The sequence below is a fragment of the Phaethon aethereus genome (assembly GCF_964289735.1).
Source record: "Phaethon aethereus genome assembly, chromosome: 8".
NCBI lineage: Eukaryota > Metazoa > Chordata > Aves > Phaethontiformes > Phaethontidae > Phaethon > Phaethon aethereus.
Genome location: NC_138584.1, coordinates 2,519,240 through 2,546,597, shown reverse-complemented (window position 1 = coordinate 2,546,597; position 27,358 = coordinate 2,519,240). Strand labels below are relative to the sequence as shown.

The 27,358-nt window shown below is 42.4% G+C and overlaps 1 protein-coding gene across 2 annotated transcripts in view; it reads left to right on the top strand.

Moving 5' to 3' along the window:
* Positions 1 to 156: 156 nt before the first annotated feature.
* Positions 157 to 27,358, top strand: part of PLA2G4A (phospholipase A2 group IVA) — a 69,647-nt gene continuing 42,445 nt past the window's right edge. For both annotated transcript variants that reach the window (XM_082003128.1, XM_082003127.1), the window contains exons 1-3: positions 157 to 978; positions 8,900 to 8,981; positions 24,217 to 24,365. In XM_082003128.1, the coding sequence (XP_081859254.1) occupies positions 946 to 978; positions 8,900 to 8,981; positions 24,217 to 24,365 (264 nt within the window). In that variant the 5' untranslated portion in view covers positions 157 to 945. The remainder of the gene's footprint in view (positions 979 to 8,899; positions 8,982 to 24,216; positions 24,366 to 27,358) is intronic.

The window sequence follows — 27,358 nt, the reverse complement described above, 5'->3', positions numbered from 1 at the left end:
GGTTTACAGAAGGGCACTGTTGCTGCTCGTTTATAGTTAAATGAGCAGCTGCTAAATGAACTCTCCTGTGCTGTTGCTGTGGGTTAGATCCTGGAATTTGTTTTCTGTTATTTTCTTAGATGCAGTTAGGGGCAATGTTGGGAATTTGCTGTTTGTGGAAAAAGCTTTCGAATTGAAGGTGATACGCAAAGCTGTGTTAAAATGGTTTAACAGACGGTTGCACCAGACAATTGCAACCCCCTATAGTAAGTTCCTGACTGTCATGCCTGTGCTCTCCAGCTGGCTTTTCAGTTCTAAAATTCATGTGCCTCGGTGTGAATGCAGGACATATCCTTGTACCTCACCTTGTACGGGGAGGAAGGTACACAGAGAAACTTCATCTCTGTCCTGTCCTGACGATGTGAGCATCTTAATATAGAAGCAAAACATGGGAACCAAGAATTTGTCGCTACAGTAGAAAGGCTGTTAACTAAACACTGATTCTTTTTTTTTTAACTAGGGTTGTAATGCGTGGAAGCATGTACATTTGAATGTATGTAATGGATAAATATAATTGCTCCATTCTTTTGTTTATCTGTAGAGCTGCTAGAAACACTTGGATGACTGGAATTCAAGATACTTGGTTCGTGCTCTTACCCTGAGGTAGAGGAAATAAGCTCAAGAAATTTCTCAGGCAAGTAAATATCTATACCTCCATAACTTACATGAAATGAAGTTCTTGGTAAACAGAGGAATTGTGGGAAAGGTCCTGAAGTGGAGGAACTAACTTGCTCTGTTACAAAATACAGTTTAAAAGGAACATAAGAATTTTAATTTTTTTTTTTTATTATTTAATAGTTAGAGGATCTGTCACACTGAACTCTGCTCTGAAAAACTGGGAAGCCTCTTCTGTGTAGAATTGAAGTAGACATTTGACAGTTGTCTTGAATAAAAATTAAGGCAAAAATGTCTGTCATAGATCCTTATCAACACATTGTGGTAAGTGGCTTTGAATCTTCTATGTATACCGTCTTGTATAACACATACTGTCTCATATAATGTATCCTATTAGAAGTTACTCTAAATAAGTATGCAGCATTAGAGTTATTGTTAATTCCTTAAAGAAATGGTAACTGTGGTTTCTTCATAGATTTATTTGAATGAAATTTGAAAGATTCAAGTTAGCTGTTTTGAAAGCACGTCATGGCTTTGAGTGTGTAAATCGAAGTGGAATATGGGCTCCTAACTTAACCTCATGGGTATGATGTTGTACAGCATTGTTCTCAAGGTCTGGCCTCTTCAGAGTGTTTAATCAAAGTGCCTGTAGTTGACTAGTTTTTCATACAAGTTTTTCCACACATTGCTTTTCAAACTGAACTGTAGTTTACAAAAGTAACACCATGTGTCTAACTTTCTTTCTCCCTTACAGTACAATGTTTTTTGTGTAATTCTAGTTACCGAGTAACACTCTCTTCTCATCAGTATGGATAGAGGGTTGAGTTGACAATTTTGGATATTTAGATCTTAAACCAGCGTGTATCGGTGAAAAGTGGTCTCCCTCAGGGGACCGTACTGGGACTAGTACTGTTTAATATTTTCATCAATGACTGAGTAGTGCGGTGGACATGCCTGAGGGATGGGATGCCATCCAGGGGGACCTGGACAAGCTCGAGGAATGGGCCCCTGTGAACCTCATGAGGTTCAACAAGGCCAAGTTCAGGGTCCTGCACCTGGATCGGGGCAACTCCCAGTATCAGCACAGGCTGGGGGTGAAGGGATGGAGAGCAGCCCTGCCCGGAAGGACTTGGGGGCACTGGGGGATGGAAAGCTGGACTTGAGCCAGCAATGTGCGCTCACAGCCCAAAAGGCCAACCGTGTCCTGGGCTGCCCCCAAAGCCGCGTGGCCAGCAGGTTGAGGGGGGGATTCTGCCCCTCTGCCCCGCTCTGGGGAGACCCCCCTGCAGTGCTGCATCCAGCTCTGGAGCCCTCGGCACAGGAGAGACATGGACCTGCTGGAGCGGGGCCAGAGGAGGCCCCAGCAATGCTCCGAGGGCTGGAACAGCTCTGCTGGGAGGACAGGCTGGGAGAGCTGGGGGGGTTCAGGAGCAGAGAAGGCTCCGGGGAGACCTTATTTCAGCCTGCAAGGGCTTAAAGGGGGATGATAGGAAAGATGGGGACAGACTTTTTAGCAGGGCCTGTAGCGATAGGACAGGGGGTAATGGCTTTAAACTAAAAGAGGGCAGATTTAGACTTTAGACTAGATAGATAGAAGGAAGAAATTTTTGACCATGAGGGTGGTGAACCCCTGGCCCAGGTTGCCCAGAGAGGTGGGAGATACCCCATCCCTGGATACATCCCAGGTCAGGCTGGATGAGGCTCTGAGCAACCTGCTCTAGTTGAAGATGTCCCTGCTCACTGCAGGGGGTTGGACTAGATGGCCTTCAAAGGTCCCTTCCAACCCAAAGTATTCTGTGATTCTATGTAGATTCAAAGAGAACCTTCAAAATAGAGCCTGCAAAGTCTAAAGGTCAGTGAAGTGATCTGTGCCACTCAAGAGCACACTGCTGCCAAAAGCTCCTGGTCCCCCTTTCCTGCTTTTTTCCAGTGCTCACGCTGCATCCCTTGTACCAGCTCTCAAACGCATCTGGTTGGGGTAAGCCAACTGACCTTGCTGAATTGGCAGAAAAACAGTTCAGTGCAAAAGATTAGTTCTCTGCTGTCAGAGCTGGCCCAAGGGAAGGATACAAGCACATAAGCACAACCTGTATCATTAGAGAAGTATGGGCAAGGGAGGGAGGAGAAGGGAAATGGGAGCAGAACTGCCCTTTGTATGGCAAGCCAGCAGAGTGGCTCAGCGGCTTGTTGAATCCTGGCTTTCAGCTGTAATGCTCACTCGTGTATCTTTGCTTGAGTGACTTTCCAAAGTAAACACTGAAATTGCAATTCCTACTCAAACTGAAATCTTGAGAGAAGATGGGTGTGTTCATATCAAGCACTTTTCGTAACAGTCCCAGAATCTCGCAGCAGGAAGAGTGGTATGTGCTCAAATAGTTACCATGCACTTGTCATAATGTTGAACTTTTACATTGCTAAAAATACTCTGTATGCTTCCTTGAAGTGATCTCTTATCAATTATGTGGTTTCTACCCCACGCAGTCACATCCTTTACATGAGTTTGCAGCCAGCAGATGTCAAACTTGTGTTTTACTCGCTGTGTAGTTCTGTGAACGCTGGTGTAAAGGCAAGTTTAAGGTTGATGTCTGTATTTAACAGTGTTTAAACAATACACAAACTCCCTCCTTTCTGCATCAGTGCCCTCTCCTGGATGGAATGCTTGATCTGACCTGTACCTTTATGAAAGAGGTCTCTGAGCTACTCAGTTGTATGTCATTGAATCATTCACGTGAAAGATCTTTTTTGATACTAACATATATACCATAATGAACAAAATGCCACCCTAGAAGTATATGTAGTTATAGTCCTCTGGCAATACTGAACGGCTGCTGTAGGAATGTTGCTAATGCAGGAAGCAACGCTCTTAATGCAAGAGCTGATCCTATAATTGCTTGAAAAGTGAATGGACATCTTTGAGGTTTCTTAATTCGAAAAATGAAATTGCATGGGAAGTTTTACTACAGTTTAGAACAGTCAAGGGCAGCAGGCTCGTATCAGTGCAAAAGTCTTGAATTTTTTAATGACACTTGGCATTAAAAGACTGAAAAGAATGCTGCATTTTCCAACAGTCCTTCTGTTAACTATTACATGTTTTCTGATCACTTTATTTTTCTTTTTTTCCCCCCCCATTTTGTGAAAGATTTTTGTGAGTAATAAAAGAAGGCATTTGCAAAGTTACTGCAAGTACAGACAGAACTGACCGTACCAAAAATGCTTTTAGATTCAGAGAATAAAGGATTAAAATGTGTAATACATCTTCAGTTACACTGATATGGGGGATAAATATTATAACAATGGGGAAAATAATTTCAAGATAAAATTTGTGTGTGTATATGCATAAATGTTTGTCCTTATTGTAAGACCCTGTGAAAGCAGAGTATGGACTTCCTGAAAATCTGTTAGTTAAGAAAACAGGCAAATGTTTTCATTTGTCCAGCCCAATCGTGAGCTCAAGTGTCCTTAATATGAAGGAAGTAAAAGTAATTAAATACTTATTACACAATCCATGTGTACCAGAGCTTCCCAATTGATTTTTCATGTGCAAGTGTATCTCCTGATTGAGTTGCGTTCTGTGACTCAGCATCCTGGGATATGAAAAGTACTCTATTCAGTGCATGCAAATCCCTTGCATTCTCAGTAAGTGTGGAAAGTTTGTAGGTAAAGCTCAATTGTGTTGCAGGAGATCTTAGCATCTTGTTCTCTTTTCCAGTCCCATAGTGGGAAGGTAATGGCATGTATGTACATACAAATGCGGTGATACGTAAAATAGAGGAAATAAGATAATTAAGGAAATTTTAGTGTGAGGCAAAAAAAGCAGTCAAAGGTGGGAGAGGAACAAAGGAAGCAGGAGGAGGAGTTAGAGATGGAGAGCTGTGGTGTGAGAACAGGAGATGTTGAACTATGGCTGTGCAGGATACTTGGAAAACCTTGTGGATTGAACCACTAGAGAGTAGATACTGACCACAGGAGTTTCTGTAATTTGGGAAACCCATGTTCACAGAGGGCATATCGAAAATTTTTTTCTTTCTCTCCTTTCTTCTCTAAATTTATGAAGAAAGTGGAGGTGAAATGAAACATGTATGTAAAGCTAGGTCATTTTGGATGATAGGATTTAGGTTTCTGAGTTAATTGTGAGCTTCTGAAATTTTTAACCTGGATGAGATTTTTAAAGGTATGTAGATGTTGCTCCACTCAGTGTTGCAATGTTTAAGTGATTTATATACCGTCGTCTATTTTTCAGAAGTAATTGAGGAGTTGGCAATGTACAGATTTTTATCAAGACTTAAGGTGAACATAAGTCACTTTAGAAAATGCAGCTTAGTCATCTTAACTAGCAAGGGCTGGATTTATAAAGGTATTCAGAGTCAATACATTTTGTGAGGTATTTTCAGGGGGCATCAAACTTTATAACTCAGTTTTTCCAAAAACTAACCAAAAAATGCTTCTGAAAGTTGTGCTGGCTATTAATACGGACATTTAGCCCTCTTAATGCCCTTAGAAACTGGATCCTAAGTGGAAAATTGCCTTAATTTCCGATTGCACTTAAGTTGCATGAAAAAAGTTTATTTTGGGATAAGAAAAGATCTAGATACACACTTCCTGTGTATCTCTGTGTATCCCGCGCCCCCCCCCCCGAAGATCGTTTATTTTAGTAGTTGCAAATTTCTTCCAAGCGTGTGACTATGGCCAAATATTAATAACTCTATAATTATAAGCTTTAGTGTGTTATTTTGGGTGAGGCATGGGGAAAGAAGATAATGTTTTTCTGTTTTGCCAGACCTCTGTGTACTCACATTCATTTCAGAGGAGACCAGATCTTAAACCAGACTTAACTTTCTTGGCAGAACAACAGCTGGAATGATGGGGTTTGCCTCTTAAGTCAATGAGAAGCAGTTCTCACGATAGCATTAGCAAAACAGTTACCAACTTGTAATAGCAAGTAGTGACGATCTCTGTTCAGCTCTCATGAGAGTACACTAGGAAGTGGTGGTTTGGCCTTGTTTTGACGGTAGGCATTTTACTTAGGCATATGAGTTTCATGAGTAGGACTAGGAGATGCAAGAAAATTACTTTATGGAAGTGCTTTTGTCAGTGAGCATCTTGTAGTATCCCCATTTTACAGCGAGGACTCTGAGGCACCAGAAGAGCACACGAGTTCCACATAGCAGCTAGTAAGCAGCAGAAGTAAATCCAGCACACCCATGTCCCATGCTTGTAACTTAAGTATGACTCCATCCTCTTCTTTGTTGCTAAATATTCAGTGATCTCTGATTTGTGGTCTCTAGTGAGGACAGGCTCTTTCTCAACAGCTAAGAATAAGGAGAAGGGTGGTGCTTTTGTACTTTGGGCTATTTCTCTTAATTATAAGGTTGTATATGACAAAGGAACTACATCAGTCTGTGTGAACAAACGCTGAGGCCAGTGCCGCATTGTGAAACCGACATTTCGGTGATCTGACATGCGTGTGAAGGAGGCACACACTGATAAAACAGCTTCGAGCACTTTCAAGCAGCAAACAAGGGACAGTGAGAGTTGTTGTTTTCTGGAGATTCACAGCTTGTAAAAATTCTTGAAGCAGGGTAAACGACAGAGCTGGGGTAACTTTATGTAACTGTGTTCACAGTAGCACCAGCTGTTCCCAGATACCCACTAAAATCCCCATTTACCCTGCTGTGATGGAAAGCTCTGGACTTCTTTTTTGCCATGTAGCAGAGGCAGAAGTTTGTTCAGGGAGAAGTCCCATCCATCCATCCATCCATCCATCCACTCTTGGAAGCTGCAATGCAAAAGGTGACAGATGGCACGAAATCATTAGTATGTCTTCATGTCGGCACAAGGCAGCCGTTGTATAGGTGTTGCTGCTTAACAGCTCTGAATTCCAACATCTAAACCCTTTCTGTTGGGTTTGAGACTGCGGTGAGTTAACAGTCCTGGTTGGGAGAATGTTTGAGCCTGGATTCCATTTTTACTGTGGTTGGTGGCCCACTTGCTGTGCAATGATGATTTCAGTATACCACTTGTAAGGTAATAGTTTACATTGCCACAGTTTTCCCCCTGCCTGCTTACTTGTTCTTTGAACCAGACAACTCCTACAGCTTACAGGGAAAAAATTACAGAGTTGAAACTTACTGCTGGGCAGACTATCGTGAAATGAGGCTCCAGCAGTCGTCACAACATGTGGGTGATTACAGTCTTAATAAAGATGCAACAATTCAGTGTCTGGGTCAGCCAGTGTCTGCAGTGAAGTATCACGGGGCATTTTCTCCTGGATATTTTGCCATGGTGATGTGGCTATGCCCTTGCAGAGCTCTAGACTGCAGACTTGTGGAGGAGTTTGGTATCATTTGTGCTGTTTTTTAATGTGTCCTTGACTCAACTGTTACTTAAGCATTCATAAGCCACTTTTGCTGTCTTTAGAAGATTGGTTTTGGCTTTTTTTATTTTCCTTATTTTGAGAAAGTGATGCATAACCTATAAGAAACTGTCATTTTATTTTATTTTTGTTTCTTTGTATTAGAGACATCCTGTTCTGGTTCTACTGTCTGGATGTAAGCATGTTGTAGATGTGGAATAATGAGGCTTGGCTGAAACAACCAGTTCTGAAATAGTCACAAGACCAACCTGAAGGCCCATATAGACTCTGGCAGCTGAAGCAGTAGCTTAAATGGAGGCATGTGCCACTGTTGAAAGCTAAGCCACGTGTGGGTTGAAGGGTTTGTTGGCTTATCTGTTTGTTCCTTTAAAAAGAAAAAAGAAGCATCCAGATGAAAACATAGCAAGAAGGCACCAGGCACAGTCTGAATAGTGTATCCCATGTCCCATATCAAGGGTATTGGCGATAATTTTAAATAAATTTCAATGAATTTCCTGATTCTGGTTCTTCCTCCTTTTTCCTTCTGATTGGAATATGTTGTAAGACCTTTAATATTTGGTTAGTTGTTCCTAATGACTGATATGCAATGTTTATTCTAGAGTATTTCACAAAGTTAATGGCTGTTTGGGAAAAGATAGAAAGAATATTGCTGTTTCAGTTTTAGAAATGGAAAGGTGTGGTAGGGGTGTATCACTGTGTAGGATGGGTGACTACCTGAGGTCCCGTAGGAGGTATGCTTTTGGTACAGCAGCTTGAGCTGTAAGAGCCCGGCAGCTTGGACCTGATGCCCTTTGTAGAGGCAGGCTCAGATGTGAGGGGATCCCCTCCCGCTGCCCGAGTTTCTGTGGCAGGAGGGTGAGCTGGCACGCTCCAGGTCGCACCAGTGGGTCAGTCAGTGTCTAGGCGCCGTGGGCAGTCAGACAGCTTCAGTGGCTTAAGCTGGCAGTGTAGATGTAAGTGCTGAGAGGCAATTGGCGTGAGACCTGATCCTGGCTTTAATATGTAAAATTTAAAACTTGCCAACGAGCTCTGTGCTGTGTCCCTGTAAAGGCCAATGTCGTCTGCCTTGCAATATGCAGTGGTGATTCTCATAATGGTATTCAGTAGGTTGGTCAAACTTATGGCTATGTAGATAAAGTAAAAATAGGTCTGAGTTACTGACCTCTTTTCATTAAGATTTTAACTTTTGTTTCTTAATTTCATGCCTTTTTCTACTTCCCTGTTTTGTTCAGAACAGACCTGCTCTTAGAAAGGCAGCTCCTCCTGTGTGCTTGGGCTTTGCAGGAAACAGGAAGCTCCAGAAACTGCATGCAATTTGCTTGTGAATGTTTTAACAGCTCGCTTTTCACCTTCCCTCCATTGTCTTAGGGACACTTGCACTTTGAATAATGACGTGTATTGAAAAGGTATATCCCATGCATTACTAACTATACCCCTTGCGTATGTGGTATGCATATGTCCGTTCCAGAACGTATACTTTGAAATAATTGCACCTATTCTTTTTACTGGGTGAGGGTAATTACAAAGACAAGCACACTGTAAAATATTTCCCTTTTTTATTTCTCTTCTTACCATACCAACTCGTCCCTGACTGACTAAATGCCTTAAAGCAGGTTCTGTAGAGAGGAGGAGTGTTATTCATTGAGATTAGTAGGTGTGGCTGCAGGAACATCAAGCAAGCCTGGTATAAGGTCTGACCTTTCAGTAAAGCTACAGGGTGCAGTTCAGCTTTTAAGATGCTCTATCCTGTATGAGTTTCACTCTTACATTTTGACTGGGTGATTTCTCTCAGTTTTTGGACAAAATGAAACCTATTTTGATAGGTGATTTTTGGTTCTGGAGCTTAATCACCTCTAACTCTCTGACTTCCAGGTGGAACACCAGTATTCACACATATTCACTGTGACAGTAAAGCAAGCCACAAATGTCACAAAAGGAGCGATTGGTGACATGCGTGAGTATTTCTCTTTCTATTTTTCCTCTTTCTTCTAGGAGACTGTTGCCATAGGCGGGGGGGAGATGACACATCAAGCTTGTCATGCATTAAATACTTGTTAGTGGGTTAGTGGTTTTTTTGTGCCTTGCTTGTTAAAGCCAGGGCAAGGTACCCATTTCATTGCTCACTCACTCTAACTCAGAAAGCAGATTTGCTGCTCCTTCTTTCCATTGATCCAAAAAGGCTGAGTGAGTTGTAAACAATTTGCCTACAAGCAAGCAACACCTACACTTAGTTTTTTGGCTCTGTCGGAAGTGCTGTTCTGTGTATAGTGAAACTGGCAGTTGCTGTATCCAAAAGGCTGTGGTTTGGTGGAGGGAACACTTAAAAAGAAAGAAGCCCAAAGCTCTGCTGAGTCAATGCATTAAGAAGAAAAAAAAATCCAAAACAGGTAAGCAGATTTCATGGTGGAGAGCTGTATGACACCAGCACTTCTTCCCCTTTCTGTTAGGCTTCTGAGCCTCTGGACTTGGTAGCTGAACAGGAGGTCACTAGGAAGAATGACCCATGAAAACTCGTTTGCCCTTAAGCAGGGAAGAGGGAGAGAATAATATATTGGCTGAATCTGTAAAAAGACTATTCTTGCTTCCTTGATTAGGACTGTTTTGCTGTCAGGTAGTCTCTCCCTTTTCCCTGGTGCTTCATGTAGAGCGTTGCATAGCCCACGTCTTGTATGCTGGGGCTGGGAGGATGAGTGTGGTGCCTCACTCCTGCTCTCATCAGGCTTGTTTGACATTGCGATTGTTTCTCTCCCAGCACGTTCCTGGAAACTGCCTTCAGGTCAAACTGCAGCAACTGCTTTGACACATAGCTTTGCTTCAGTGGCTTAACAGTTTTTTGGGGTTTTTTTGTAATTAGTGTCTACTGTTGATATTAAACTTGGGCATAAGTGGGAGGGACAGTTGGAAAGGGAACATTAAAGAGCCCCAAGTATGAGGGGGTAGAGGGGAGTCCTGGCAGAAGGAGAGAAGAAGGAACTGGAAATCTATTCAGCATCTACTGTGGGCTGAAGGAAAGGAGCACACAGAGAAGATACAGTGGGGTGTAATCCTGGTGGCCTCTCAGGGGGTCTTCAGGTAAGAAGACCTCGGGAAAAGTGCTGTAAAGAGTAGAACAAGGAGCCCGCAGGTTTGTGTATGTATGGAGATGGGTTAAATGGAAAGACACAGGTTTTCAGACACAGGGGTCTCTGGCATGAGACAGTGTGGGGACCATGGGAAGGGAAGAAAGGGGGTTAAAATGGGGATCCCATGATATGATATTAAAGGGAGTCTGGAAAAGGTGAAGAAAGCCAGAAGACTATGCCATTATTTTTTTGTATTCCCTCCTCCTCCCCCCAGGACAAGTATGGTCCTGCAGTATAAATTCCAAATATTATCTATCAATATAATTGGATTTTTTTCCAGACAAAACTCTTATCTTACCAAATCATCAAAACCAAAAAGCTACTCAGGAAGAACTTTTTATTTTGATAAACCTGACAGAACTATGCTTAAGGGCCACTGAAACCTGCTTGGTTTCCTGTCTGAGGCAGCTATGAGGCACTGTAGCCTGAGGCACCTGCAGTCTGGGGCATCTCTGAGTGAGCTTCCAAGTTCCCGGGGCTTGTTCTTGGAGTCCTGGCAAATCCCCCAAAGTGGGGAAAAAACCCCAGATCATTGCTTCTGTTTTTATTTTGGAAAATTAAAACTGTTTTTATTTCCCATGTATACACAAAGCTTTGTGTGTTGGAGCCTGGAAGCTATTTGATCAAATCAGTAATCATTTTAATGATTTAAGAAAGATGCATGAAGCTGTGAGCGGTGGAGGGTCTTTACAGTTGATGGTGCCAGCCTAAATATATATTTTTTTTTTTTTCCATTTGATTTACCAATACTGTAACTTGCTGAAGGCTTTTCTGAACTTTTACATTGGTTTTCTGATATCAGGGATAGGATTCACTACCAGAGAGGGTGGCTGTGATACATGAGATGCCTTGATTGGGGTGGGTACCTGTGTGTTGCTCTCCCATGACGGACACTACCAAGCTGTTGGCTCTTGTGGTGGGTTTCTCCTAATTTATTCTGTAGGTGTTGCTCCAGTTTGTGTAGACAGTGACTGCTCTGTGGGCAAGAGGTAATTTTATATCGTGGTGGTGATGGAGGTCCTGGGAAACATGAGAGATTTTGTATAATGTTTTGCTTCTCTTCTTTTTTCCATATCAGTCTTTGCAAGACTGAGTGAATTGAAGTTTATTAAATATGTGAAAGTGTTTATAATTTTGCTGTTTATGTAATATTTTTTATCCTAAGCATTTGAAGCCTACCTCTGCTCAAGGAATTTTAGATGAGAGGTTTAGTGGGCATGGTGCCCCAGCTCTGTGGGTGGTCATGGAGGGCCTGACTTCATCCACACCTCTGTCTCCTCAAGCCTAGGGTGAGGAGATGTACAGTACTTTGAGCAAATTTTTCAAGATTTCTTGAGCTCTTTATTAATGGAGAACATAAATGGTTGTGTCATCCTTAAAACTAGATAACAGATGCCCACTGCACTGTAACTTCCACAGGCACTGTGTTCCCTTGAGGGAACAGTTCAGCCACAGAGCACTGCTGATTCAAGACACATTTTTAGTGTCCTGGCTGATCTGGGTGGCTGGAACAACAGAGAAAGCCAGAGCTAAGATAGCTTCCAGCCCTCTATTTTTATTTTATTTGGCTGAGGTTTCCCATTGTCTCTGTAAGCTTTGAAATTTTTGTAGAGTGATCTGACAAAGACAAGCAATCAAATCTGAATCTGGGTCATACCAGAATCTGAGTAGCTAAGCTACAGTAGCTGCTTTTGTTTCTCACTGATAAAGCCCATCAAAATAAATGAAAATGGCAATAACTGCATCATAGAGTTTTTCCTTGCAAATGCTTTTCATGTATGAAGGAAGCTAGTCCACTTACACCAGTTTGTCATCCTGTGAATGTGTTGTGTGTGGATCATCAATGAGAATTACTGTAAGAACTCATGACCCAGGATGTCTGGGAGCGGGGAGAAAAGCTTTGAGAGCAGACTCCCTCTTTCCCAGGGCTTCATTCAAGTCCCTTCTTATTTCAGGTATCTGCCCATTTACTCTTGCCTTTGTGTAGGAGTACTTCCTTTACTGATTTCACTTGTTTTAATTTTATGGTGTCCCTTTCAAGGTGACTCCTGCGCTCTAGATACCATCCTAGCAACATCCAATCAATGCAGCTCTATCTTTACAAAAGATTTAAATTCTGCTTGGTGACTACTGCTCTAATAGCTGTGCTCAAGGCTTCTGGCTAAGTCTTTTTACAAGCTGGAAGATATATGAGATGAGCAACTGCAGCAGAGGTGTGGTGGGTTGACCTCGGCTGGCTGCCAGCTGCACACCAAGCCGCTCTGTCAGTCCCCCTCCACCAACAGGTTGCGGGGGAGAAAATACGATGAAAAGCTCTCATGGGTCAAGATGAGGACAAGGGGATCACTTACCTATTACTGTCACAGGCAAACCAGACTCAATTTGAGGAAATTATTTTAATTTATTGCCAATTAACTGTAACAGAGTGGGACAGTTAGAAATAAAACTAAAGCCACCTTCTTCGCTACACCTCCCTTCTTCCCAGGCTCAACTTCACTCCTGAATTCTACATCCTCCCTGCGAGCGATGCAGGGGGATGGAGAATGGGGGTTGTGGTCAGTTCATAACACGTTGTCTCTGCTGCTCCTTCTTCCTCATGCTTTTCCCCTCTTCCAGGTAGGCGTCCCTCCCACACCATAAAGTCTTTCACAACCTTCTCCATCCTGGGTCCTTCCCGTAGGCTGCAGTCCTTCAAGAACTGTTCCAGTATGGGCCCTTTCCATGGGGTACAGTCCTCCAGGGACGTTCCTCTCCACGGGCCACAGCTCCTGCCAGGAGTCTGTTGCTGTGTGGGCTCTGCATGGCTGCGGCTTCCTTCAGGGCACATCTGCCTGCTCCAGTGTGGGATCCTCCATGGGCTTCAGTGTGGATCTCTGCTCCTCCATGGTCCTCCATGGGCTGCAGCCTACAGTGGAATCTTTGCTCCAGCCCCTGGAGCACCTCATCCCCTCCTTCCCTGACTTGGTATCTGCGTAGCTGCTTCTCTCACATTTTCTCCTTCCTCTCTCACAGCTCCTGCACCATGTTTTTTTACCCTTTCTTAAATATGTTATCACAGCGGTGCCACCACTGCTGCTGATGGGCTTGGCTTTGGCTAGCAGCCAGTCCATCCTGGAGCCAGCTAAAATGGGCTCTGACACAGGGGCAGCTTCTGGTGTCTGCTCACAGAAGCCACCACTGCAGCCCGCACCCCCCCCCCCGCTGCCCAAAACCTGCCATATAAACCCAATACAAGATGGAATATCTCAAAATCTGCATGTTCTTGGCAAAGATTTAATTATCTTAATTGCTTAGCTTTCTGCTGGTTGCAGGGGTCAATAGACCTTGTAAAATCACTCCTTTGACAGGAGCTTTTGGAAAAGACCTTGCCTCCAGTCCTGTGAGTTCTTACATAGTAGATGTTTGGTTTTCAATCTGCTCCAGATACCACACAATACCATAGAGCCTTTCCTTACTTCTGTGACAGTACAAGAACTTGTAGAAAAAGACCAAACTGCAGCATTCTGGAAGAGACATGCTTGCAAACTGTGGTTCTCCTTTCCATAGGATCTGTCCCCTTCTGGATTTTCAAGGGGCTTGGTGGAAAACTGGGCCACAGGAAGCATTGTGAAATTTGTCTTACAACTTTAAAAATCCATTATTCTTTAAGTATCCTAGCTTTCAAAACAATTGGTAGCATCTACAAAGGAAACCAGTTGTATGACTCTAATCTTAATGATCACTAATCTTGCTTAATCCTGTTTTGAAAGTGCAGTTTTTATTTGCTTCATCTACTTTTGATGTTATGATAATAAACAGTGTCATTCTGGGCACTTTAAACGTTTTTATTTGTAAGAAAATAAAGTTTGGATAGCTTGTGGCACTAGTACTCAGCTTCTCTCCCAGTTTCTGTCCACCCAGTTGGAATTAAGGATGCATTTCCACTGTAGTTAGGCTGCTCAGATAAACAAGTTAAAGTATTGGGAGCACTCCTGTCAACAGAGCTCAACCCTAGTTGCAAAACTTGCTAACACCGAGGTGGAAAGCAGATTCTATAAGCGGCTCTTGGCATGGTTGGCCCACGCTGCTGCAACCAGCAATAGACGTCCCCCACAAGTCAAGGAGATGTTCTTCCACTGGGGCAGTGTCGCTGATGTGCTTCCTGGTTGCCTCCTGCTTCTCCAAAGGAAACGAGGAGCTGTGGCCTTGCGTGGGACGATTGTGCACCTTTCCCTGCCTGCGGCACCAGCCTGGCCCTGGCTGTAGGATCTGCTTCAGTGATGTGGAGGGAAAGAGGAGGTGATGTCCAGTGCAATTTCATTCACCGTTTCTCTCTTCATACGCCTTTACCCCAGGGTTTGCTTCCAGCCGTACCTCTTGGTGTTGCAGTGTTTTAAGTGTGAGCTAGCTGAAAGGAAAGGAATTGGAGGTTTGCCTGCCTGTGTTAGAGCAGGGACAGAACAGTTTGTGTTACAAGCATCTCGTTCAGGACTAATCCAGCTGTTCTCTGTATCACAGCTGGCTGGTCTTGCACCTTGACCTAGCTACAGTATGCTTGATTTAACTGAAGTGTCATCAGATAGTGTTCTTCCTGCAAGACCATGAAGCAGGACCTGATTTTTTTCAAGGGAGCTTCAAGAGGAAAACAAGCCAAACTCCTCCCCTTTGCCAGCCTAACAACCTGGAAAAAGTAGGTCAGAGTTGGCCAATCTTCTAAGTCCTAGAGGCTGCACATGCAGATCTTCACATGGCCAGGAGCCGTAAGATGTACCTAACAGAGCAAGGTGGAGGAGGAACGCTGGAAGTATCCTGCAGGAAGGAGATAGAAATGTTCCTCTTTGGACCCATGCTGCTCCAGTCTGTGCTAGAGTGGCCTGGATGGGCAACAGAGTCCCAGGATGACTAAGCTTTGTGGGCTTCAGCAGCCCCTTTTGATTTGACTCTTCTCGAGAGCCCTTGTACCAGCTCTGCTGTTGGTCATGTCCTGCAGGGGTCCATGCTCCATTGCCAACCATAGCAGCTGACTCTGGCTCTGAAATATGTATCCTTAAAAGATGGGTATCTTCAAAAATGAACACTACTAGTAACAACTGCTCATGAAATGTCTACTGCAGATCTCAGTCTAACACTGAGGCCACTGTAGACTAGCTTTCAGTTTCCTTGACACATGCAGTGGTTTTGCCCTATTGTAGGGTTAGCCAGAAGCAGTGCTGGGAGGTGAAAGCCATGTTGGAAACAGGCTCGTGTGTTCCACAGTGAAACTGATCCAGAAAATGCTGCTCTTTCCAGTTGCAAAAGTATCATCTTGATGAGACCCAAATTCTGTCTCTGAACACTTGCCATGTAGTTATTGAGGCAGGGATTGTTTCTGTAAAATGTTAGTGAAAACTTACGTTCACCCTAGAGGAAGGCTCTCCTGTTACTCCGTTACACTGCAATGATAACATCGAAGCAGTCATGCTGGCTTAGACCCAGGATCCGTCTTGCCCGATATTCTGGTTGAAGGACTTCCTTGTTTCCCAGCCCTTGCCATGCTGTGACCAACTGCAGCCCCAGGAGGAGGGAGCTTGACAGTGACTGGGAACTGTTTCTGTTCTGTGTGCTGTCATGTCTTCAGACAGAACTTCATGGTGGGCCTCTCCTCCAGGATGTTGCAGACACCACTGTCTCCAGTTTGAGCGTTTCACTCCCTCCATTTAGGAGGAGTTTCCCTCTTATTCCATTTGTCCCCTGTAATACTTTGATTTCTTCCTGCTTTCTTTTCCCTCTCATCCCCCTTCCCAGGGAGGGCTTTGAAGTTGTGTTAAGAGTTGGGCTAATGCCTGATCCTAAGGGAGAATCAGGAAGAACATCAGTTGTAGTCACATACAAAGGCAAAATACAAACAGGGTAAGCATGTGATGCTTCCCTCTGATCCTCTCCAAGCACTCGACTGTCTTCAGCAAGGGACTCCCTGAGCTGGGTGTGCTTCTGACATAGTAAGTAGCCCTCACTGAGTTTCTCTTGTATAAGCTTCACTGGTTTTCCTTGGATCCACGTAAGTGTTCTCATCCACAGCTCCTTTGATAAGGAGTTCTGCAGGTTGGTATCTACTGCATGAAGACGACTTTTAATTTGTTTTGAAAATGGGGTTTTTAAAAGTGTGATTTGAAGCATCCTCAGGTTACCTGCATTTTGCAGGGTGCCAACTGTCCCACATACCGGTGTGTACTAAAGAGGAGTTCTTATGCATAAATAAATGTGCTAATTTATATATTTGTGACTGAATGTGTTCTGAAAAGGAGAAAAAAGATATTATTTAATCTTTTTTTTATTATTTAATCTTATTGCCACAGAAAAGAACACTTTCATAAAGCCTGTCACTGAAAACTGTGCTCTATCAAAGCATCTGGCCAAGAGCGTTATAGGACAGTTGAAATACAGGGAAAGTCTGCTTAATGCTAGGTTGTGCCATGCTGAGTTGGACAGGTTAGCTCACACGCACAGCCGTCCCTTTCCCTTTATGGACCTGTGAACGTCGGTGTTCATATGCAGTTCTGAATAAGCGCTTCGCAATCCCTTCTTCAGTCCTGTAAATGAAATTCCTGTAATCTGACTGAGCAGCGAGGTTGGAGCAGACACAACCCACAGGTGTCACTTTATTTTTGAGTTTCCTGTAATTGCTTGTAGTAGCAATGATGATGGTTTTACGAAGATGTGATGTTTATGTAGCCAGCCTGAGCCTATACTTAGCTCTGGTTCTGCCCAGTTGGGACAGCTACAGGTTTTTAAAACTTTCCTGACCATTGTCTGAATTAAAAAGTCAAAGGAAAAGCCTCTTCTCACTCAGAGGCCTGGAGGCTGCACTTCAGCAATATAGTGAATCAAGATCTAGGGCTGCTGGTAGAGGACCAAAACCTCTAAAGCCTCATGATACCAAACACAGATCCAGTGTAAACTTGTTCTGCGGATTCAGAAAACGTTGCCAGTTTCAATTTGTATTAGCAGACTTTATGCCAGACTAGGAATAATCTATACTCCATCAGCTAACATAAATCTGGAATAAAAGTCATATTGTGGGTTTTGAGTAATACATCAGGAATGTGATGATGTGCCTAAACCTACTCTAGCCCAAATTATCACTGCCCAGATCTGGCATTACTGTGGACCCATGGTCATAGCTGAACTAGGCAGCCACGCTGCCTGCTCCTTCTCTCCTGCTTGTGTCTTTGTTGGCAAAGTGAAATGTTTCACAGGTTTAACACTGAAAAAGCTCTTTAAGAACTAGCCATTTCAGTTCATTAAAAAAAACCCAAACCCCTTAGATTCTGGCACGCTACTAGGAAACCAGATCTTTCTCTAGGCTATTGCAAGCTAATGTTTGTAAGCTAGTGCTAAGTAAGCACTTTTCACTGCTGTCTGTCTGCAAAGGGAACCATACAGATAACCTAGAGAAGTGAATATTTTTTTGGTCTTGGCACTTCCTCAAATTCGGTTTAGAACCTACTGAAGGGTTCAGCTGACCGGTTTGGCTATTTTTTCCTTTCAAGGCTGGCTCAGCGAGAGCACTAGTAGTGTCCTACCCCATAAACGAGGTGGTAGTGCACAGCCTCTGCTGGAAGTTCAGCTCCTTCCTTCACTTAAGTAACACCGGAGATGAAAAGCACTGTAATAAAAGGCACTAATAATCTCTGATCCTGTGGTTGGGTAATATGTTTATTTCTCATAGCATAACTGCTGCTTTGGGAGCTGCCTTACTTCATTTGTAGTCACCTTCTGCTCATGATATCTTGCACTGCATCATCCCCTTTGCAAAACCCATCCTGAAGATGAAGGCCAAGAGCCCTGGCGTTCCTTATAGTACCTTAAACACAGGCAGCAAGTGAGCTGTCACCTCCTCCTTGGGACCCCTTTCTGGTAATTGAATACTCCTGGGTATTTTAGGCTCCCTGTGGCCTTCTGACATGGCTCTAGGCCCTTAGCCTAGCATCGATATTACTGCTGGAGTATGGATTTTTCTGTTTGAAGACTCACAGAAGTGTCTACTCGAAAGGAGTGGGAGGCCTGAATTTATACTGGACTCGGCTACAGTCCTCTTTGAAAATGGAAATTCAGAGCATACCTAAAAAGACAGATCAAAAGTTCGGCCCTGTTGCTGTTAGCTGCTTCGGTGTTTTATGGTATTGGATGGAGGGCTTGTGACTGCACGGCTGTGGTGGCTTTTAATGCAAAGATTACCTCCGAGAGCGACGAGGTGCGTTTGTACATGGCAGCCTGGCACAGCCAGTTCGGCTCCCGGCATTCCTGGGCTCCATCTCTTCAGGCGGGAGAAGGGCTGCTTGATTTCCGAAATCACACCGCCAGCCCCCGCAGCGAAGACTCTGCGTACTGGTGCGTTGGCAGGGAGGGTACACCACGCCGGCGTCCTACCCCGAGCACCCCGCAGCCGAACCGCGGTCTGCCACCCCCTCCGTCCCCTCGCACGGCCAGGTAGCATTGCTGGCTGCTCTCAGGGGGACTTTGCGGCTCTGCCTTTTTTCCATTCCTCCTTGCCCCTCTGATGCGCAATTAATTCGTCAATTACTGGTGCCTGTGTTCCCCTGAACGCAGGAGACATCATTTTTTTTAGGCCCTTGTGTTAGTTTGTCCTTTCACTAGTGTGCAGCGGAGCAAGGGTAAGCCAAATCTAGTAATCCATATATTTGTTAGTATGTTGTTTGGGAAACATTAATTATTTGGGAATTACTGATATTTGACAATTCTTGAGAAGTACTGTTTTTAAGAATTCCCTTTTTTAAAATTGGAAAATCACATTAAACTGGGCAAAAACTTTATTTTAAAATTTGTTACATTTGTACCTGTAAAAACCTTCTCTCTGACTGTGGCAGAGAGATCAAATCGTATTCCCTGCCACTGTGAAGCATATTGTCCAGTGAGCCCCATAAAATTCACTATTTGAATAAAACCTCAGTCATCATTTTTAAACACTCATCAAAATTATCTTTCTGGCCTAGGAAGAAATTCATGTAGCTCGTGCCATGCTGGTTTACTGTGATTGATCCTAGTTAGCCTTCAACCCATTGCAGACGCCTTCGTGCCCCCCGCGTCGCGTTTCTCTAGGGAAATGGTAGGTTTGATAACTTCCAGAAGATTCAAAGGAGCCCTGCAGCCACCAGCAGCAAGTACGTATTGCACAGCCTGCTCGAGCTCCCTTCCCCAGCCAGCGCCGCTTGTCCACAAGGCACAGCTGGCATTTTTTAGCTTCCGTCCCCTCGGGGGAGAGGGAGGTAGTCCAGCAATTCCCGTTATTAGCTTAGCCTCAGTGAGGCCGCTCAGCTGCCCGTAATTTCATGCTAACCAAATTGTACTGTAGCGCAGTAAGCCAAAAAAATGGTGGCCAGTAGACAAAGATGGTCATTCGGGGCCTAGTAAGATTTTGTCAACAGGGAAGCACTTAATGGTGGAGGCTGTTGGTTAACTAGAAGGCAAAAAATTCCAGTGAGCCAAACTACCATAGTTCTTTAAGGAAATTCCGCCAGGTACTTGCTGGAATATTACTGTAATTGCATAAATATGGTACCTGGAGAGCGTGGGTCCAAAAAATTTGGATCCAGATTTAGTTTCTATAGTGACTGATGCATATATTAACTGAAATTAATGTCGTTTTATTTAAAACTATAAACAAGCGTTTATGACATGCTCATGTGGGGAAAAAAAGACAAATTCTTACAGTGCAGAATTTTTTTGTAGGAAACCAGATTTTGGAAGGCTTCAAGAACTTTGCATTTTGTTCAACTTTTGTTGAACAAATGGGATAAATTTTAACCTATGATGGTAATGGCTTCATCCTTGGTATTTTATATTTGAACAGGATTTCTGTAGTTTCTGTATGTCTATTATGCTATTGAAATAATTGAAATTGGAATGACTGAAATATAAATTACATGTCTGAAATATTAATTATATTATATGGGGGCCTGATGACAGTCATCTCACCAAATTAGTAACATAAGATCAAATGGTTTCCAGTCATTGTAGAAAATTTTACAGGTTTCTTTAGTAGGCAGATTGCTTAAAGCATTACTCATTTTTAATGTGAAAATGATTGATTCTAATTGGTGTCCATTGTGTGTTTCACTTCATGATTCATAATGTAATTTAGAAATAGAATTCTATAGCAATTACTTAACCAGGTGATAAATCAAACAAGGAAAACACATTGAATCTTCACTTCCTACCTCTTGGCCGTTTCTTAAGCCAGTGTGTTTAAAAATAACAGCTTAGATGCTGACACTGCTTTTGTTATTGGATGTCTGTCTTCAGCCTCTGGAGATTTGGTGGATGATGTAAATCTTACAAAAGGATTATTAGGAACATTTTGTTAATTACCTTTATAATTCATCTAGCTATAAGCTGCTAATTGCAGGACCCTCTGTTAGTTCCATTGACATCAACGCTGAAATTCTAACTGTATTTTTTAGTGTAAAGGTGGGCTTTTAGATACACTTTTACTTAATTGTCGGTTCATATTTGTTTTTTCCTGAGAAATACCAATGGACTTTGGTCCCCCTATTCCAGAGCGTTATCTACGCTGTTACGTATGAAGCTCTTTGACACTGGGAGAAGCGTGACGTTTTAGTTGCGTGCGCTTATCGCGGCACTCGCTGTAAATTGAGTGTGCCAGGAAGAGAGGAGTATGGAATCATCACATGCAGTCACTGTCTTATGGTAGTGCATGTGTCCAGTTGCAAACCTTCCGAGTTTTCCGTTTGCGAACCTTCCAAGCTTTACCTACATTAAAAAGTTGAGATGTGCTGCAGATTGCTAGCCCACAAATTATGGAGGAGTCACACGGGAATCCTTGTGCAAAGAATAGCCTGGAGCCTAGCTGAGCTGTTTAGAAACTTCGTTTTCTTCAGAAGTGTCCTGAGGAAGAAGTACAAATTCTTACATGTTCCTTCTCCTGAAAAGTCTGTGGTTGGTATTTCAAATAGACTTCTAAAATAAAAGAGCAATTCCACAACAATGTTGTCTCTACATAGATGAACTTAATTCTCTTGTACTGATTACACTTGCAAAACATCAGATTTTGACCCATAAACCTTTTCATAAAGGTGCTTCTTTTGAAATCAAAATATAGATAATCAACCTACTTCTCACTTACATTTTCAGATTAGCTTTTTGAAAAACATACCTGGCAAATCAACTAGCAAAAACACGGGCAGGAATAAATACATCCATATAAAAGGATACACACTCTCTATTTATCTATCTGCGTATGGTTCTTTAATGTTTTGAAATACATGAAGTGAATACTTTTGTGTTACTTGCCAGATTGCTGGTAGCTAGTTTTTGGTCCCCAACCAATAATAGAGAGTAAGATTTTGCTTAATATAGTGTAGCTTATAGCAATATCTTAATCAGAGCACCAGTCTTCCAGTATTTTTCCTCTTCATCTGAAGAAGGAAGTTATAGAAGAATAGATTTTCTTAATTGAAAATAGCACAAAATAAACTTTCAGACATGAAAGGGCAGATGATTAATTCTTTGCCTTGGGTTAAAAAAGATAATAAAGGCAGGGAGTGAGGGGGTGGCTTGGCAATACTGAGTTACGAAGATTGATTGTTTTAAGTTTAGTTGTTCTGTGCCTTGGGTTTAGTTTCTGTTTCAGCACTGATTTGGAGTCTGTCTGATAGGAAGTTAGTAATAGCATCTGTATGCCAGCTGTGCAGCGGTACGGGGTTTCCACGTGCTTCAGGATTTTGAATACAGATAGGAAACCATTGGTGTTTGTGTTTAAAAGAAAAAGTTACGGGTTTGTGACTTAGAGCTGATCATATAGTCACATGAGAAATCGAACGGAAGGGGAAGCATTGAGGTTTTGCCCAGAACACTGTTCAGCGCCAGTATTTTGGTTAAAACCCAAGCGTTTTTAGGCAAGTTCTGTCTCTTGGCAGAGCAAATCTGTAGTGCTTATTGCCAAAGTAGTGCTCGATGTCTTACTTAAGACTTACCAGATGAGAACTTGTCACTGCTGATTTCGGTAGATATGTTGCTGTTTAGTTTCAAGGGGCCTTGATTCCCTTCTTTCTGGCACAGTTTTGTGTAGTAATTCAAGGGAGCTAATGTATTCAGTAAAAGTTGGCCATTAGTTACATCTGCCAGTGAGAAAACAGATTTAAAAAACACTTGGAGGTTGATCCCCCTGTTCCCCTGACTTTAAATAAGAGACAAGATCAGACATAAATTCTTAGGAGCTAATAAAGAGTGCTATTTAAAGGTTTTCCACATTGATCCTCAACTTTAAATAGCTTCTTGTTAATTAATACAGGTAGCAGTGTGACCTGCCAGACCATAGCAATTAGCTAAGCCCCACAGACAAGGAGCACAGTGTAAAACTCCCTAGGAAGTTCTGGGGAGTGCTGTAGCAGTCCAGGGAAATTCTCACAGAGTGAAATCTCTGAATCACAAAATCTGTTTACATACAAAATTTTAATTGAGGAAGCCTGAGTCTAGGAGAAAGTTTGTTTACTGTCCCTAAAGTTGCCCTAGCTAGAGGAATACTTAATTCAAAGCATGACCCTTGCGTGTTGTTCTCCATCTCCAGAGATATTTGAAGTATTTTGTGGGTAAGTTCAGTATCTTTTTTTGTTTGGTGGTGGCATCAGAAGGCACGTTAGGTCTGGCTGATGTTGCCCACAAAAATTGCCAGGGGGCCAAATGTTTTGAGTTTTGATTCTGTTGTGCCCTGGTACAAATACAGAACCTCCTGAGTAGTTTCAAAAAAGCCTTTTTTTTTTTTTGTTGGTTGGTTGGTTTTTTCCAAAAGATGATTGATCTCCGTTTGAGAGTATCAAACTTTTTTGTTTTGCTCTTTTCTTCTCCTTCTCCCAGCTGAAATGACCATGTGGTTCTGGGCCTCAGCTGTCTCACTGATAATGTCTTACTGGAATCCAAGGGTCTCTAAAAACATTTGACTTTGTTAAAAAAATGCATCTTTAGACTTAAAGTGCGTACAAGGAGTAACGTTCAGACCTGTTTTACCTAGTAATGGATTTTATCTCTTTCAAAAAGAGACCTTTAAAGAAAAGCTTCTTGTTTATGGTGTGTATTGTGTTGCTTGAAAATCTTTCACTAAAGCCGAGGACAGACTTTGAAGAGAGGATGCTGGAAAGGTGTGCGTTTTGCCACAGCAGAGCAGGTGGCTTTTCATGATCACCAAAACCACAGAAATAACTTCCCATGCTTTCCTGTGAAGCATCTGGGCAATGTTTTAGTGAAATCTGTAAAGGACTACATTGGACAGAGAAAACCTCACTGGATGGAAAAAAAATACACGCTTTAACTGGCTGGAAAGGTAGGATTTTTAGGGCTGCCAACAATGCATTCTTTTGTCTCAGGAATGGCTATTATTAGACAACAGATGAGTTTTGTCAACATGTATTTTTCTCCCACTGATAATTCTGATTAGCTATAGTTGGCATATGTTTCTGTATTTTCAGTTAGTGTTCTGCACAGTTGTTATTCAAATATACTGTGTAAATAAGTTCTTGATTCTATGGTGACTTCCATGAAGCTCTGGTGATTGCAGTGGCTTCAGATTTGAGCAGCTCTCCGTATGCTGTGTTTAGCAGTACGTAAGTGGCGTGACTGATTTCTTTTATAATTGCCAAACCAGCAAAGGTGAAAGAGGATCCAAAACTGTATATCAAGCTGCTTGTTTTCATTAATTGAAGACTCTTTTTGTGGAACACTTACTTCTGTGACACAAGCCAAAGTAATTAAAGGCTAGAAAGAGAGGAAAGGGATAAAAGCTTTTAAAAAACATTACCACTGCCTGGTAGAAGTACACGTATTTCCAATAAACTTGAATCAGTCCCAGTGCCATTCTGTTTGTTCCAGGCTTTTCTCCTCCCTTCTTAAAAGCATAATATCTGTTTCTTTTTGGGAGACTGTTAGTATCATTGTATCATTCATGTCATTGTATTTATGTAATTTATATCTCTCTGCCATAGACCATAAGGTGATCTGTGTTTTCACACAACTGTATTGATTAGTGCAACCCAAACTTGAGTTTTATCTGACTTGAACATCTGTTTTGCTCTATAGTTGACACACCAGATCCTTATGTGGAGTTGTTCATCCCATCCGCCCCTGACTGCAGGAAGAGAACGAAACACTTCAATAACGATGTGAATCCTGTGTGGAACGAGACCTTTGAGTTCATTTTGGACCCCAACCAAGAGAATGTTCTTGAGGTAAATCACATCGCTGGGCTGCATCTGCTAAAATGGAAGTTGTACAATGTCTGGAAGGTTAAAATAACAGTAGCTTGTACGTGTATGGCATCTGTTGTCTCAAGAGTACAGGGGTTTTTTAAATGTTAAAGACTGGTTTTTGCCTTTAGGCATGGTGCTAAGCAAGAGGTGTTGTATAAATTGTATTATTCAAGGAGTAGCCTTGAGAGTCATTGTGAGATATGCTTCTGAGTCATCTCTCGGAGTGCTCCTGAGGGCGAGTAGCTTACTATTCTTCACATCAGCCATAAATTATTTTCTCCTGCTTCCTACACTGATTCAACTATTATGGACAGTGAATAGGTAGGGGTAAAGTCAAGTCTCTGCCCATTCCCTGCTTCTCTCTGAGGAGGCAGAAAGCAGAAGCATGGTTCTGTTGTCTCCTCTATGCCTGGAGCCAAGGACTGAGTAGCCCACCCAGTGGTGTTATTCCATGTGCAGGCTTGTCGACTAAGCCACCATTAAGTCTCAGTATGTTAAGCCTTTCCGGGTTGTGTACAAAAGGTGAGTGTTAAGTGTAACTATTTCATAAGTGGGCATGGCAAGCATTTAAGGTTATCTCTAGTCCCTTGTTAGCTTCTTCATAGGGGATATCCCTAACATGTGAAGTCTTCTGACCCAAGCTTAGGGAGTTTCAGGTTAAATTGTCCAACTGGGACAGAGGCTAAAGCCTGTGAAGCTTCTCATTGAGCTAGTAACCATAACCCCTTGGGATAAACTGTTCAAGATCTGAACATTGAATTGTGCTTCCTACAAGGCTCTTTGTGTTCCTGGGGAGAAGGGCAGGTTCTACAGTTCGGGGGGGAGGAGGAATCCCATGATCAGCTCAATGGTGCATGAAGAGCTATTGTATGCATCCTGCACAAGAGACAACAGTACTAGGGAATTCACAATAAGTTCACTACAGCTTTGCAGAAAGCGGATTACCCAAAATAGCTTCCACCAGCTGGTCAGGTGCAACAGTCACCTGAGCTGATTCTTACTAAATGTTTTGGTCGTAGATAGGCAAACTGACCACATGAAACTCAAGTTTGAAAATCTCTAACTTAGTTCTTGCTTTCTAATAACAAGTTAGGCAAATAGATATCAGGAATTGGAAAGAGGAATGAAGTGATTCTGGCTTCTTTGTGAGAAACTATTTGTGGAAATAGGAAGAAGAAAAGAAGAACTTAGGTTCGTCAACCTGCCCTTGTTGCAGTATGGGAAATAAAAACTGTTTCAATTTCGCCTGATAAAGCCTCTGTGGAATCTAACAGACATCCTGGGGCAGAGAGTTTTACCTGTCTCTCTGCAGATCCTGTGTTTTTTTTGAAGATCTGCAGGAGCTAAAGCCGACTAAATAATTGACATGACCTGTAGCAGCTCTCATGATCTTCAAAAGATGAGTGGAATGGCAAGTAATAGTTAGAATATAGTCCCTTGGTTTTACTGCCATTGTATAAAAACTGGGTCAGATTCTACTTACGCAGCTCCCATAGTAATGTAGGAATTTGTTGAGTATGAAATTTTGTTCAACGTAAAGGATAAACTAGTAAAGTCACAGACAGCAGTGCAGAATGGCTTATCTGCTGCCTTCTTGGGAACAGTACCACCTCTTGTACTTGGTATCTTTATGCATTCTGATATGAAGAAGTTGAGATGCTGGCAAGCCATTAATTTCTTACTGTTACATGACCTCAGATATTTTTGACCATGTGGAGGCCTGGGTCATTTGGCTTCCTTCTGTGGTAATAATGTGACTAGCTTACCTCCCACCAGAGTGAGAGCCCCCAGTTACTAAAACATCTTTTATAATTTGGCTAACATTTTGTAAGGAGTTTCTCAGTTTTTAGCACGGTTTTATGCTGTCATTATAAAGTACAGGATTTTATGAGCTGGTACACTGTTGATTTCCAGTATGGCCATAGCATACTGCCAGGTTCTTACAAGTCTCTATCTCCTGTAACAGAACACAAAAAGATTGATTATAAGTAGAATTTGGAAATGTATCTTTACAATAACTAAAGGCTCTTGCTGGTTTCTGAGATACATGCTATAAAATTCCATGAAAATTGCCTGCAAAGAGCCAGTGATACCATGTAATAATGGCTAACTGTGGACCTGGTTGATAGGTATATTTGCATACACACATGTGTTGGTTTTGTTCACGGTAAACATTCTTTTCATCATGAAAGGTATAGTCTTTAGGTTAAAACTGATGTTTGTGTTCTGCCATTGTTGCACGCACACACACGTGGTGCCTGGCAGAGCCTTTGGATTCTGCATGGAGTGCAGTGTCAGAATTCAAATCTGTGAAACCACCTCCCCACACAAAACCTCTTTGTGAATTCTGAGGCTCACACAGATTGCACAATCCTCTCGACTCCTCAGATTATTTTAATATAAATCTTTAACTCTATCCCAAGTGCAGTTTTCACTCTGAAGTGTAAGAAGCTCTACAAAATCCCATTAAGAAGTTCCTGCTGTTGCCGTTGGTTTTAAAAGACAGCCCTCACAGATTACAGCAATGGGCATAAAGTTCTGCAAGGAAGCAGAAGAATGTAGATGCCATTAAAATAATGAGTTCTGTCCTAAAATACAGTTCATCATTTCAAAGGGTTGCTTGTGGCACAGGATGAAGAAGATTCTTTATAGCTGAGAAGAGGCTGAACCCAGATGTAGCAACTTGTTATTCAAGTGATTGTATCTTGATTCCATTTGTTCTATGCAAAAGATACTGTCCAAGCCACAAACATATGATACTTTAGAAGATACAATTCCACAAAATGGAAAAAGATCGTAAGCCAAATGGGTTTGGAGAACTCATTTAATAGAAAACATGTAAATGAAAATTTGAAATTCTTTCTGAATATCTTACTTGAGAACTTGGAAGGTTGCCACTGGGAAAAAAAGAATGCTAGACATAGACCCACATGAATTAGAGCGAAAGCATTGAACAGCGTTCAGCGGTACCC